This window comes from Marmota marmota, unplaced genomic scaffold, assembly GCF_001458135.2.
Source record: "Marmota marmota marmota unplaced genomic scaffold, marMar, whole genome shotgun sequence".
NCBI classification, from domain to species: domain Eukaryota; kingdom Metazoa; phylum Chordata; class Mammalia; order Rodentia; family Sciuridae; genus Marmota; species Marmota marmota.
Window position 1 is genome coordinate 24,856,958 of NW_025999900.1, and position 15,388 is coordinate 24,872,345.

The following is a 15,388-nucleotide window of genomic DNA, read 5'->3' on the forward strand; positions in this document are numbered from 1 at the left end:
TTTCTTCTTTCTTCCTTTTTCTGTCTCTCCCTCTTTTTTTTTTTTTTTTTTTTTTTTTGGGGGTGGGCTGGGGAGCAAATCCAGGGCCTCACACATACTAGGCAAATGCAGGTACCCTGCCACTGAGCTATAGCCCCAGCCCCAAATGGTTGTTGTTGTTTTTTGTTTTTTTTTTTTAGTTCCATCATCATTTTTCCATTGTAGTTGACTTTCTTCTGTAAGGAAGAGCTGTCCCTTCACCCCCTTTTGCATATTAATGTAACTTAACCGTCTTTGTCCTTATTATCTATAAATTTGGATGCAAGTTCATTGGTTCTACCCAGGGGTATGCCGGTACAAGGGATAATTTTATAGAATACTTTTGTAAGTGGTCTGTGTTTACAAAAAATTGTACATTTATGCTAATGTATATATAGCTAAAGGAAGCAATAAAACCTGTCGTAAAATTAGGAGTCAAGTTCAATAATTAAACTTAAGACACAAAAGGCATATTTTATGCTTACTAGAACATGTCAGATAATCCAAACCATTAATATTGGTCTAGATAGAAATTTACTGAAGTATCTGTTTGTTTGTTTTTTTTTATTGTCTTTAAACCTTTATTTGACTGTAATGAATGGCTGTTTGCAAAATTCTGGTATCTTAACAAATTTTAAATGGTTTGGTTTCTAATCATGTATATTTTCAGTAAGATGTTTTCAAACTGTTTTGAATTAAAGACATTCATGACTTATTTTTTCTTTCTTTTTAGGGTAACCTCCAGTTACTGCAGAACTGCCTGGCAGTGTTAAATGGAGACACATAAGCCACATTCTACTTCCTATTAAAAAGGGCTGCCTTCCTTTAAATTTTATTTTTGTTTTCTTAATGATGTTAAAGCATTTATGCTCACTGAAAACAAAACAGCTGACAAAGTGCATCTACTCTTCTTTTTCTGAGAAATAGTGGAGCAGCGCTGTGCACCCGCAATGCCCATCTGTGTGATGTGAGGCTGCACTCTGCTCCTCTAGACGGTGGTCTGTCACCGTGCACTCGTCCTACTCAGAAGCCCAAAGTTTGGTCTTTATTTTTAAGTAGCCTCTATAACTGTGTTTACTTTATAAATAGTATTCCTTATGGCTGCCAATCTTATTTACCTTTAAATAATTTCTGAAGTTTAACCTTTTTAAAATACATTGTTCAAACGAGATAAAGATTGCCTTTCTGAATTTTTTTTAAATTTCATTTTTAAAAAGCATTGTATACTTTGTTTCATTCATTCTTGTAAAGCATCTTAATCAAACTTACGTTTAATTAATCAACATAAAAGGTTTGGGCCAGACTTTATGTAATCTTTAGAAGTATGATCTCTGAAGAAAAGCAAATGCATTTGTATGTTTGCCTTAAACTTGTAGACTAAACCAATTATTGTAAAATAACCAGCGATAACAGTTATAGTTTTTAACTTTGTGGTCATGGTATCACTCTAAAATTTTGGAGTAGTTCTAATAAATCTACTCCGATATTATGCTTTACAGTGCAGGTCTTGATTTCTCCTTTTCCCCCCTATTTCTTTTAAAATGGCATATTGAACCAGGTTCACTAATCCCTTTAGAAAAGAATGAACTGCTCACCCATGTGCACTTCATAGGTGGAACTGGGCAAAGGCAGGAGAGGAGCAGCATGCAGTCTGTTTTTCTGGATTCCGTCCCTAACTCAGCCAGTTAACCATGAGATGTATGCTATTGAGCCACTTGGTAGTTTAGTTATGCCAGTATATAGACTGATGTGTAGAAGGGGAAAAGTCTGCTATAAGGACAGTTGTTGCGTGTGAAGAAAAGGGACTATTTGGGATGAAAGTTGGTGTGCATATAGGATACTAATTGTGAGTAGTTACATTACAAATAATATTGGCCTTTCTAATGTGAATGAACATTATTGTCATTTCTACTTTAAAGTTAGATTGAGTGGTTGGACTTTTCCACTGTCTTTTTCTAACTTCAGGCATTTGAGCTGGTCACCCCTTGAATGGGTTCCTGATTTGTTTACATTTTCCCAAATGGTTCTGAAGATTGCCTGGTCACCTGGTCTCTGTCTTATTGCCAGTCACGATTCCAGCCTTTCTCAGCAGCATGTTCTCTTGCCTCACTCATGTACCAGTTAATGTTTTGTCTTTTTAATTGACATGTTCCCCAATGCCATTTGAACTGTTGGTTTTTCTGTTGTTGGCTGAGAGAGCTATGTACTTTGTCCTTCATGTAACCTTCATTGGTAAGAATATGCCCATGCAGTTTCCACCAGTGGTGGGATGTTGGGACCTAGCTTCTGGATTCAGCTGTAGTCCTTCCCCAGAAGCCCTGTGGTCTCAAGCAAGTTTGAGCAGGTTGCTAGACGTCTGCCTCTGTTCTCTACTATAAAGGACATATTGACCTACCTCACAGGGGTGTTGTGAGGATTAATAAATGTTGGTACCTTACTTTGGAAATGTGAAGATGCTGTGTAAATGCTAAGAAATAGAAAGTACAGGGCCAAGAGCTAGACAGTGTTTTACCTACCTATCAGATATTCTTTCTTCGAGGAGGATGTAGAATGGAGTATGTCCCTTGACACCTGATGATTTTTGTTGTGTTTTGTTATGGCCTGGAGCATGCTAAGCAAGCATTATACCACTGAACTACATCCCCAACCGCCCCCCTCCTTGTTTTTAAATTTTCAGTCAGGGTCTTGCTGCCCATGCTGGCCTTAAACTTGGGATCCTCCAACTTTAGCCTCCTGAGTAGCTAGGATCAGAGGTGTATATTACTACACCAAGCAAATAAATTATCTTGTATTGTGTGCGCCACCCCCATCCCTGCAGGCAATGGGACTGAACCCAGAGCCTGTACATGCTAGTCAACTGCTTTACCACTTTACCACACTCCTCCTGGTTTACATTTTTAGAATGCTTGTAGGGATCAAGATAAACAGGAAGGAGTTAGCATTAGATTGTGTGCTGGGAGGGGGGAGAGTGCTTAATCTATACATACTATGCAAGGCCTTCTCACAAAATCTTCAAATAAGGTAGAGAATGTATATCACTCCATCGTGGGTATACTAAGGAGAGATTTTTTTGTGCTCTCAGAACAAACATTTTTTTTCAAAGCTCAGCCAACCTGGGTTCTTTGAGGAGGATTAATAAAATGGAGTATGTCCCAGTCGAGTTGAAGCATTCATTTTAACATTTAGTGACAGTCTTGTACCTAGGAGATACAAAGATGAAGTGGGAAGACAAGGCTATGTAGAGAGAAGGTGATGCGTGGACAATTACTGTACGCAGTTACTATTCTAAGATGGTTCCTTGGGAGCCAAGAAGCACTTTGTGGGAGTTACAGGGCCTCTCAGGTGATGATTATGTGTTCTTAAGGGGCAGGAGGAAGAGAAGTCTAAGCAATGGGAGAAGCTTGATGAATCAACTATGGGGTGGAACCTGGGAGTTTAGGAAGAAAAGTTTATGCAGTGCAGGTGTAGAAGGCTGGAACTGAAATTACAGAAGATACTGGATTGATTCGTTTGACCAGTGAGGGTAAAAGCCTGAGTGAGATGTCTGTACTTAGAGAATTTTGTACGATATTCCTAATGTCTTATAGTAAATAGCTATAGATGTTGAGCTCAAACTGATCTTTCTAAAATGTGGAATGAATTAGGAGGAGAATAAGTAGTTGGTTTAAAAAGAAAAACTGCTGTAAACTGGCACACTCTTGTAATCTAAGCTACTTGGGAGGCTAAGGCAGGAGGATCACAAGTTTGAGGCTAGCCTCAGCAATTTAGAGAAAATTAACCTAAAAAGGCTGGGGATGCAGCTCAGTGGCAGACCCTTCTGGGTTTAATCCCCAGTACCACAAAACAACAAAATTACTAGGGAACAGGGAAGGATTGGGGATTTTAATTAAGGGAGTGAAATCCCACTTGAATCTTTCTTACCTTATGTTGTTTTGGATAGAAAAGGGAACATGTCTCCCGCCACCCACCCACACCCATTGTAAGGGTCCGGCGAAGCGTGGGAGGAAGAGACCACCAAGAGACTGACTCATGCAATTGCAGAAGGGGATTTATTTATTGAGGATCCAATCCAGCGCGCTGGAGCTCCGTGCTCACTCAAGAAAGGAGAGCAGCCCAGAGCCCAGAGCAGGGGCTGAGCACTGCTTAAGTACACTTCTTGGGGAGGGCGGGGACTTTACATACATCACAGTTTCCTTTAACAAATCATCATACACCGCGGGAAAATCAAACAACAATTCCTAAACATGATTAGTTCATTCATTGGCGGGAACAGGTCCGGCGGGGGTGATTGATTACTCCTAAGCGGGGTACACATTCAAATTGATTGGTTTAGGCCCTGCGATGCCTACGTGCAAGATCGCACAGGGCCCTAGGCTATTAATCAACTAAATGGCCAGTAGGGCGTTGTCTTAACTGCCTCAGGAATTTCAGGTTCTGGGTGTAGCAGAGGAACTTAATAATACCTAGTCCTTCACTTTTTAACTCAGGCCTTGCAGCTTAGGAACTTTACAATGCCCGGTCTTTTACATTTTAACTCAGGCTTTGCAGTTTAGAAGCAGCTTAGAAACTTTACCCTTTCACCATCCTTTCCCCTTAAAATGACCTGCAGTGTAAAAATTGGAGGCTGGCAAGAATATAACCTCGACTACAGGTATTTAAAACAAGAAGTTTAGGCAGAAAGTCAAGGATAGCAGTTTAGGACTGTTGCAGCTGTTCAGATTATTCACCACTCCCCAAGGCTGCTCTGCCATGTCAGGTGTAAACTCTGTGGCATGACTAACTTGAGGGTACCAAGTACACCTTTAAGCCAAACTCCGACTTGCAGATAAAATCTGGGGGGGGAGATTTTGCTGGCAAAGAGGCTTGATCTTTTTAATTCCCTGCAGAAGCCTCACGGTGGTGCCCAGCTGTAATCCTGTGACTCTGAAGGGTGAGACTAGGATCCTAAATTCAAGGCCAGTTTGGCCAACTTGGTGAAACCTTGGAAAGAAAGGAGGTAAGGAAGAGAGACAAAGAAACGGGGGGATGGGGGGGGATAGCCAATCCACTGGATACTCTGCAGAAACTGCAAGATTCATCAGGACCTGAGTCCAGTCAACTTGCCACCGACAATAAAAAAAGATAACTCAGATGGGGCCAGGATTATGGCTCAGTGGCAGAGCGCTTGCCTAGCATGCGTGAGGGACTGGGTTCAATCCGCCGCACCACATAAAAACAAAGGTATTGTGTCCAACTAAAAATATTTTTTTAAAAAATACATAACTCAGAGATAAATAGAAGTAGACGGAGGCCACCTACACAATAGATGCAGAAGAAAGTGCCATTTAGACAAGGATGAACAGGAATATGACTAAGAAATGGTTACCCATAGATTAGATAAAAGGGATTGGGAAGGTAAAAACAGAAGAAAGTCCCATGTTAATGTTGCCCCCACTCATCCTGCTCAAAGGCAGAAAGATTCTCTCCTTCCGGTTTTCATGGAAGGCGTTCCCCAGTCCACTGAAGAAAAGACAAGTCCTGTATTCTTTCGCTGATCGCTAGGGGAGTGGGATGACACCGTGCCAGGCCTCGCCGAACACCCACCCTGCTGCCAACCAGCCCAGCACCCGCGTGCTTCTGGGAAAGCAAGGACTTCACCCTGGACGGAGGCAGCAGCTCCTATGAACTCGACCTCCCGGGAGGACTAAAGCTACAGAGTCGGCTACCCTAAATCCTAGCAGCTTCTGCTCACTGCTTGCATGACTACGGCCATCTTCACTTACTCGTCCTTGGGTACCGAAGACTGAACCTCAGGGGTACTCAGCCGCTGAGCCCCAGCCCTACTTCGCATTTTACTTGGACACAGCGCCTCACCATACTGCTGAGGTGATCTTTGAACTCGCGATCCTCCTCAGCTTCCCAAGGCACTGGGATCCAGATGGCGCACGCGGAGTGCGAAGGACACGCCCGCACTCCCACACTGAAAAACAACTTAACCACAGTCCACAGTGAGACGCCACACAAAACAGAGAGAGCACTGCGAACAGGAAAAAAAGAACAAAACCGAGATCCAACAGTCTGCTTTTAAGACAAAGAATAACCAGGGGAGAGCGCGAACGCAGTCCCCCACTACCACAAATTATGCAGTCGAGTTTCCCACATTTGGGGAAATCGCAGGGGTCAGCACATCCGGAGTGCAATGGATAAGCCTCGCCCTGGGAAAACCACCTTCGTGATCATGGTATCTCCCCTGCCAGGTAAGTATGAGTTGCCAGCCAACCCTCGACCCACACCCTGGCGCCAGCCTCACTCTACACTCACGGTCATCCCCCCCACGCGGCCTCTCCACCTTCCCGCCCCCATATGGCCCCCTCTATGTTCTCGCCGCTCGGAAAAAAGTCATCACGGACAATGCGGATAATGCCCACCCGGGACGTGGGGGCCCAGGAGGAGCCGGACCAGCAGCCTCAGCGTGCGTGCTCATCTACATGCGCCACGCCCTTATGCTGACGTCCGCGGAACTCCGGTCTAATCCCCTTTCCGACGTCCCGCCTACCAAAGCCGGAAGAGAAGAGTGCTGGTGTGTGTGGTGTGTGGGAAAGAGCTGTGTGCGGTGCGGACTTAATTTTTTCCTCTCCCGTACAGGATTTCGTTTGTTTTGCTTTGTTTTGTTTGGGTGGCACCAGGGATTTAACCGAGGTGCTTTTTGCCGCCGAGCTACATTCGCAGACCTTTATTTTGTCTTTGTTTTATTTTATTTTGTGGGAGGGTTACTGGGGATTGAATTCGGGCACTCAACCACTGAGCCACATACACCCCCAATCCTTGTGTGTGTGTGTGTTTTGTTTGTTTGTTTTTTTGTATTTCATTTAGAGCCAGGGTCTCACTGAGTTCTCTGGCGCCTTGCTCTTGCCGAGACTGGCTTTGAACTGGCTTTGATCACTTGTCCAGTGAATGGACGCTTTCCTTGACATGTTATTCAAGTTTTCTTTCACTGCTACAGTTTAGGTAGCTATATAGTCCCCAAGAAAAAAAGTAATTAATGGGGATTAAAACAATGTCATGTTAGAACTCAAACTAGTGTTTAACTCCCCCTCCCCACCTTTGCCGCTGAGCTGCCTCCCAGCCCTTTATTTTGTTTTACTTCGTTTTTATTTTGAGACAGAATCTCACCAAATTGCTGAGGGCCTCTCTAAATTGCTGTAGCCTGGAACTTGCATCCTCCTCTCAGCCTCCAGAGTTGCTGGGATTATGGGCGTCCCCGCTCTCAGTCGCCACAAAAGGAACTTAGTTCTAGAAATAAGTGGAGGTTAAAGCACCTCCTCCCCAGATATGAACGAAATGATGTAAGTACTGTGAGTCTGTGGCTAGTTGGTGCTGTAGAATAAAACAGGGTAGGAGAGAAATCTAGAGATTGGGGGTGGCCTGAAAGAGTAGTCTAATTCCCTACCAAGGTTAAAGTGTGGCGTTTCTAGCCACTTGATTTGTAAGATACCCTTCGACACCTCTCCTCCCCAAATGCACAGGACTCTCGGGGGTCTTGGGATGGGGCAGATGGGGTAGGCCCAGGTACAAGCAGTCTGTGAATTCAGGACCTCCCGCCTCTCCCGCCTACCCTTTGGGCATACCATGGTTGCAGTAAGCGGACCAGTTTAGTCTCTCCTTCAGGAAAAGTCAGAGGCAAAGGTAAAAAGTTGAATACTACAAACTTAAGTTTTGATTTGAAACATCTAGTCCTTCTAGATGATTTCAAGTGCACAAAGTATGTTAAAAGTAGAGGGAATAAATAAAACATTTTGTAGTTATATTTTTGTTAAAATTCATAATGAAATAACTGTCTTTTAGAAATGGAATGATCAAAACATTTCTCTGAGCAGTACCTATTATATCTGTGGTGGTTCAAGAAGGAAGAAGGCAAAGAAAATTAAAAGGGCTTTCTACCAATGTAGTTTCTGTGAAGCAAAATTGACCATTGTCTCTTATGTCTATGAGTTTTGTTTTTCTACGCTGTGTAAATAGTGTATACAAATGTCAAATGAGTTCTAATTTACATCTAGTCTATCTAGATGTTTGCCAGTGTATGACAAAAGTAGAGTTAGTAAACTAACACATTGAGTTCACTTTGTGTTAAATTCATAGGAAAGACTGTTCTTAAAACCACTTAGGAAATGAAATTGTTAAAGTCATCTCTAAGCATTACAGATGAATATACCTGGCCCCTGGTTGATAGGAGACTAGAAGGGGAAGAGTTCTAGGGAAGTGTTTGGAAGACACTTTCAAATTCTAGCTTTTGAAAAAAAAGGGGGTTTTTCTTCAAAGTGTAGCCTTTGTTAAGTAAGTGTTGCAGTTTATTCAATGCTACTGTTTGCATAGTTGGAAATTTAAGTCCTTGTTGGAAACATCTAATATTTCTAGATGTTTAAAAGTGCACAGTACATGGTAAAAGGAGAGTGTAAAAGTAATGCCCTTTAAGTATTTTTTTGTTACTGCATAGGAATGGTTGCCATTCAGGGGAATGGAATGTTGAACTTGATGTCTTGGAGAGTATGTTGAAGGTTCACTGGGTGGTGGGTGGGAAAAGGAGAGAGTATGTATACAGAAGCAATCTGTGCATTTTAGTTAATATTGCTGGGCATTAAAAGATAAGTCCTAATGCCCAAAGTCTGTTAGAAGTAGAAAAATAATCCCTATATAAATATCCTTTTGTTAGTTTTTAGGAAGAACTGTCTTCTGGGAATGACCCTTGTTAATACACCTCTTGAAGCTAGGGGTAGTCCTGAATTTAGTCACTGTAATGTTGAAAAGGGAGAAGAGGAAAGGTGAGGGGGAGTGCTTTTTGCTAGCATCTCTATATTTGGAAGAGAGGTTTAGATTATAATCATAGATCTATATGTGCCTTTTTGGTAAAGTACTTGTGTTTATTGTGCACAAAGTTCATCCTTTATTTCACAACATCTAAGCTTTCTAGATGTTCTGAGGTGACAGTGAATTACAAAAAGTAGAGCTAGTGAATTAGCCAATTTGTAAATATCTTTTGTTATAATTAATAGAAAAGATAAATTTTGTACAGGAATTGCTTTTTTTTTTAATTTTTTATTGTTGGTTGTTCAAAACATTACATAGTTCTTGATATATCATATTTCACACTTTGATTCAAGTGGGTTATGAGCTCCCATTTTTACCCCATATACAGATTGCAGAATCACATCAGTTACACATCCATTGATTTACATATTGCCATACTAGTGTCTGTTGTGTTCTGCTGCCTTTCCTATCCTCTACTATCCCCCGCTTTTTTTTTTTTAAGAGAGAGAGAGAGAGAGAGAATTTTAATGTTTATTTTTTATTATCGGCGGATACAACATCTTTCTTTGTACGTGGTGCTGAGGATCGAACCCGGGCCGGACGCATGCCAGGCGAGCGCGCTACCGCTTGAGCCACATCCCCAGCCCCAGGAATTGCTTTAATCTCTGGGCAGTGCATATAGAAACTTGTTCTTTAGGCTGGTAGCAAGCGGCACAGGGAAGCACCCAGGGAAAGATAGGACAAGTGCTGAATGATTTGCATTTTGATGTGAATGTGTGTGCACCTTCTGGCTGAATTTTAGGAATACTTAATTCACTGGGAACATGTATTCTTGCTAATATATTAGTAGTGGAACTGTGGTAATGAAATAAGCTTGGTATATTCTGTTGCTTTGACTCATTTTAAATTGAGCATTAAGGGAATGGATTATTTTAGTTGTAACTCTGCCAATTTATCTATCTAGAGGCCTGTTGCCATTTCTGTCTTCAGTGAAATTTTTGTCCTCAAGAAAGGATAACAGATTGAGTCGGTGTAGTATTCTTGTTTTCAAAAATACTCATGGAGCTTTGGGATTTTTGTATTGGTGAATATTCATGATGTGTGGGAAGACACGATGCACACAAAATGGGATATTGTGTTTGTACACGCACGACCTGGAGAGAAACGCCCACCTAAGCTCCTTGTGACTGGATAACTTTATTCTTTGCTTGTGTTTTTATTTTTCCTGTAATGCACATATTAACTTTTAAAAAATAAAAGTTATTTTAAAAACCTGGGGGAGCTGGGCATGGTAGCGAACACCTGTGATCCCATTGGTTTGGGAGGCTGAGACAGGAAGATCGCCAGTTCAAAGCCAGCCTCAGCAACAGCAAGGCGCTAAGCAACTCAGTGAGACCCTGTCTCTAAACAAAATACAAAATAGGGCTGGGGATGTGGCTCAGTGGTCCAGTGCCCCTGAGATCCCTGGTTTAAAAAAAAAAAAAAAACCTTAGGGAGGAAAAAAGTTAAACACTAGTATCAGAGTTTTGTCACCAACATGACATTGTTTTAATCCCCATTAATTACTTTTTTTCTTGGGGACTATATAGCTACCTAAACTGTAGCAGTGAAAGAAAACTTGAATAACATGTCAAGGAAAGCATCCATTCACTGGACAAGTGATCAAAGCCAGTTCAAAGCCAGTCTCGGCAAGAGCAAGGCGCCAGAGAACTCAGTGAGACCCTGGCTCTAAATGAAATACAAAAAAACAAACAAACAAAACACACACACACACAAGGATTGGGGGTGTATGTGGCTCAGTGGTTGAGTGCCCGAATTCAATCCCCAGTAACCCTCCCACAAAATAAAATAAAACAAAGACAAAATAAAGGTCTGCGAATGTAGCTCGGCGGCAAAAAGCACCTCGGTTAAATCCCTGGTGCCACCCAAACAAAACAAAGCAAAACAAACGAAATCCTGTACGGGAGAGGAAAAAATTAAGTCCGCACCGCACACAGCTCTTTCCCACACACCACACACACCAGCACTCTTCTCTTCCGGCTTTGGTAGGCGGGACGTCGGAAAGGGGATTAGACCGGAGTTCCGCGGACGTCAGCATAAGGGCGTGGCGCATGTAGATGAGCACGCACGCTGAGGCTGCTGGTCCGGCTCCTCCTGGGCCCCCACGTCCCGGGTGGGCATTATCCGCATTGTCCGTGATGACTTTTTTCCGAGCGGCGAGAACATAGAGGGGGCCATATGGGGGCGGGAAGGTGGAGAGGCCGCGTGGGGGGGATGACCGTGAGTGTAGAGTGAGGCTGGCGCCAGGGTGTGGGTCGAGGGTTGGCTGGCAACTCATACTTACCTGGCAGGGGAGATACCATGATCACGAAGGTGGTTTTCCCAGGGCGAGGCTTATCCATTGCACTCCGGATGTGCTGACCCCTGCGATTTCCCCAAATGTGGGAAACTCGACTGCATAATTTGTGGTAGTGGGGGACTGCGTTCGCGCTCTCCCCTGGTTATTCTTTGTCTTAAAAGCAGACTGTTGGATCTCGGTTTTGTTCTTTTTTTCCTGTTCGCAGTGCTCTCTCTGTTTTGTGTGGCGTCTCACTGTGGACTGTGGTTAAGTTGTTTTTCAGTGTGGGAGTGCGGGCGTGTCCTTCGCACTCCGCGTGCGCCATCTGGATCCCAGTGCCTTGGGAAGCTGAGGAGGATCGCGAGTTCAAAGATCACCTCAGCAGTATGGTGAGGCGCTGTGTCCAAGTAAAATGCGAAGTAGGGCTGGGGCTCAGCGGCTGAGTACCCCTGAGGTTCAGTCTTCCGTACCAAATATACATACATAAAATAAAACTTCCCTCTTTGAGATGTGAATATCAAAGAAGGCAACGTTGCCCTATATTCCTAGGCATTAAACTAAACTGCTGGCTCTCAGTTGCAACTACCTACTTGTCTGTCATGAAGATGTGAGTTTTAAAATTTTTTCTTTTTTGATAAAGGCATTATTTTCCCCTTTTGAAACAGGGTCTTACTATATTGTTGCGCAGGTTGGTCTTGAACTCCTGGGTTTAAATGGTCCTCCTGTGTCAGCCTTTCAAGTAGCTGGGACTACAGGCACAGGCCACTGCACCTGGGTTCTGACTGGTGTCTTCATGAGAAAAGAGGCAAAGGTAGTGGTACACACAGTTCAAGCTACTTGGGGAGGCTGGGGCAGAATTGAGAGTTAGAGGGCAGGGTACATAATCAACGATATTTTTGCCTCCAAACAAGAAATGGAAAAGGAGAGAGAAGGAAGAAAGTAAGTTCAGATACCAGGGATGTTGTGCTCACATGGAAAAAAGGCCTTTGAGGAAATGAGAGTCTGTTGAGAGCCATAGTGAGCTGATGGACTACATCAGCTTTGCAGCCTAGTGAATAGGAACATCTGGTATTTGGGAACTTCCCGTGGCAGTCTCACAGGGTAAGATGGCCCAAATACATGTGAATTTCTATTCAGCTCTGCCTGGTCCTACACAGCACCAAAGATGGGGTGATCCGCTGTATAGTCGCACTGCCTCTTAGAGATGGGTGTGACCTGTCAAAATGCCAATCAACCTGCTGACTACAAGATGAAACAGGACTTCACCCCTGAAACCTTTATTCCTGCCTTTAATGTACCCTCTTAAATAAAACCACAAGAGCCATTTTTTTTTAATTGTTCAGCCCCAGCTCCTGTGTGGGCTGGATCTATCAGAGGTTCTGCTTTAAAACTAGTTTCTGACTCTGTGTCTTTTGTTCTTCAAGTGTCCATCTGAAAGCCAAGAAAAGAGGCACCAGGATAAATCAAACTTATCAGTACCTTAATCTTGGATTTCCAGCTTCCAGAACTGGGAGAAAATAAATTTATTGTTTAAGCCTCCCAGTCTGTTGGATAGTTATGGCAGCCAGGGCTTGCCTGTGATATCCTTCACAGTCTGGTTTAGTGCTTTTTAAGTACATAGGAAAATTTATCTCCCCCAATATTCTGTTGACCAGAATGGAATGGTTCTAGCAGTTCCTGATTTAAGTGGGTCAGCTAATAATCTTGTGGACACACAAGACAAATAAGAGACCCTGAAGAATTGAAAAGTAGCACTTACATTTCTCCCCTCATTTGGAATACTAACAGAGGAACCACTTTCTCCAAAATTGAGATGTTATTGAGTAAGCACAAATAATATTTGCTCTAAAATCCCCATCAGGATCACTATCAGCTTTGAAAGGAGAAAATATAGGAGGCTAGAAATGTCAGAAAGTCTCTCTTAAATGGGTAATATATCTCTCATGTTTGGGCAAAGATGAGAATCCAGTCCTACAGTGGTCTGAGTTCCTTTGATGTGGATAATGTAGGGATTTTTAGATGGGCTGAACAAGTGGATTCCTGGTATAGGATGAGTATCACTCTTAAGATTAAAGTTAAAAATGATCTGGAATAAATAGAGGAACAATTGAGAAAAGTTGAAGAGGAAATGTGAGAACTACACAATGTCTCTTTCACAGGATCCCTTTCCTCTTCTCTGCTGTCCCTAATCTCTCTGATCCTCCAGCATCTCTTTATCTCTCTACCTCAAATCAGCTCCTGAAAGAGGATGAGGGACAATTTCTTTAGCAAATAATACATTACCTACCTGCACTGTTTGGGGACACATGTTTATATGCCTCCTAGAGAAAGAGGCAGCCAGAACATTATGCTTTCTTAAAGAAAAAAGGTAAATGGTATTTGACTTTAGAGAACAATATTATTATTTAGAGAAATATAATCAACAAGTTACCAAAAGAATAAGCCATAGTCAGGAGTAAAACTCTAATCCTTTGTTGAAAATTCAATCTGAAAGACTAAAACTGATTATAAAATAATTAGATAGATAATTTTAAATAGATAATTTAAAAGCATTAAATCATCTTTTTGCCACTGTGACTGAATACCTAGGGAAAATAACTTAGAGGAAGACTGTTTTATTTTGGTTCAATTTCAGAGGTCTCATTCTATGTTTGGCTAGCCCCATTGTTCTGGGCCTGAAGTGAGATGACCATGGTGGAAGGGAATGGTGGAGGAGAGATGCTGAGGTCATAACCACTAAGAAGGAAGGAGAGAAGGGGGTGGGGCAGGGGAGAGAAAGAAAAGCCAGGGAAGCCAGGGACAAGTTATAGTCCTCAAGGGCATGTCACCAAGGGCCCACTCCTTCAACTAGGCCTCACCTCCTATAGTTTCCATCACTTCTCAATAATACCATCAAATGATTAATCCACAAATGAGGTCAGCATCCTTAAGATCCAGTCACTTCCCCAAAGCCTTACCTTTGGACATTGTTGCATTGGTGACCAAGCCTTAACACAATAGCCTTGGGGGGGGGGAAGGCATTCCAAATCCACTTATAAAGATGTTGACCACTATATTGATTTACATAGGGTCTTAGAGAACTAAATATGTTATTAAATTACTGTAGTTCCTAAGACTGAAATTATTCTGAACTCTGAATTTAATTGTTGTCTGCAAGATTTTTGTCTATAGTAGACCCGTTTTGTTTTTCTTTTCCTTTAGTGGCTGAATCTAAATTCTTGTCTACCTTCACTTCTGGCAAAAAAATTTTGTATTTATGGCAAAAGATTTCAGGATTCTTACTTTTCCCCTGTTATTCATAGGAAAATCATTTTTTTCCCACCACAGAGATCTATATTCAATGTGTAGAGGAGCTGATAGTATCTGAGAGCAACGTAAATCTGATACTTTGGCTTTGTCACAATTTCTTGTTTGGAGGCAAATAGACCTTTGTGTACATGGCAATATTGCTAAGTAATTTGAAGTAAAATGTTTAGAGATGTGTTGTCACTTCAAGGCCATAAAGTGTTAAATCTAATTTTTCAGATAAAAGTGACTATAAAACAAACAGGCTAGAGGTTTAGCTCAGTGGTGAACCTCATGCTCCATCACCCTCCTGGTAATGGGGGAGGGGACTGAAATCAACTTAGAAAATTTTGGAACTAATAAGGTATTATAGATAGTGGGTCTTGGCTTTTGCAGAGCATAAAAAAACGGACAAGATTTTAGCAAATATCCAGACCCTCAGGTTTGGAAACTAGAATCTGAGAAGGCTTTTGAAAATTTAAAATCAACTTCTTCAATTTTGGTGATGCCAAATTTTGAATTTTTCATAGTAACAAAACCTGCTGCTCATGGAATCTTAACTCAAAAACTGGGATTAGGGCTGGGCTGTATATTGTTTAGCGTGATTTGAGACCCGAATTCAATTCCCAGCACTGCTAATTTTAAAAGTTTTAGGATTAGGCGAGAGACCAATGGCATATTTCTCAGCTCTGGATGCCATGCTCCTGAGAGAGCCTAAATACCTCTAAACCATAGAACCAACCATTGAAAACAATATTTTATTTTAGGTCATTTACTAGCTATTAAAGTGAAAAAGCAGTTGGGTATATATGCTTCATTCATTTGAAACAGCAGAGCAGAAAAACTACCACCCCGCGAACACCCCCCCACGTACACCCCCCACCCACACACCACCACCACCCACCACCACCCACCCTACCCACCCACTCACCACCCATCCCACCTTACCACCCTCACCCTACC

General features: G+C 42.3%; 1 protein-coding gene and 2 non-coding genes across 3 annotated transcripts in view; 2 read left to right on the forward strand and 1 right to left on the reverse strand.

The window, feature by feature from the left end:
• Positions 1-2,455, forward strand: part of Snx6 (sorting nexin 6) — a 41,369-nt gene extending 38,914 nt beyond the window's left edge. Inside the window, exon 9 of the mRNA XM_048798695.1 lies at positions 752-2,455. Within this exon, the coding sequence (XP_048654652.1) occupies positions 752-805 (54 nt within the window). The 3' untranslated portion in view covers positions 806-2,455. The remainder of the gene's footprint in view (positions 1-751) is intronic.
• Positions 2,456-6,098: 3,643 nt separating this feature from the next.
• Positions 6,099-6,262, reverse strand: LOC125615428. Its single transcript, XR_007346083.1, has one exon. It is a non-coding gene; the product is annotated as a U1 spliceosomal RNA (small nuclear RNA).
• A 4,876-nt stretch (positions 6,263-11,138) lies between these two features.
• Positions 11,139-11,302, forward strand: LOC125615439. Its single transcript, XR_007346094.1, has one exon. It is a non-coding gene; the product is annotated as a U1 spliceosomal RNA (small nuclear RNA).
• Positions 11,303-15,388: the final 4,086 nt, after the last annotated feature.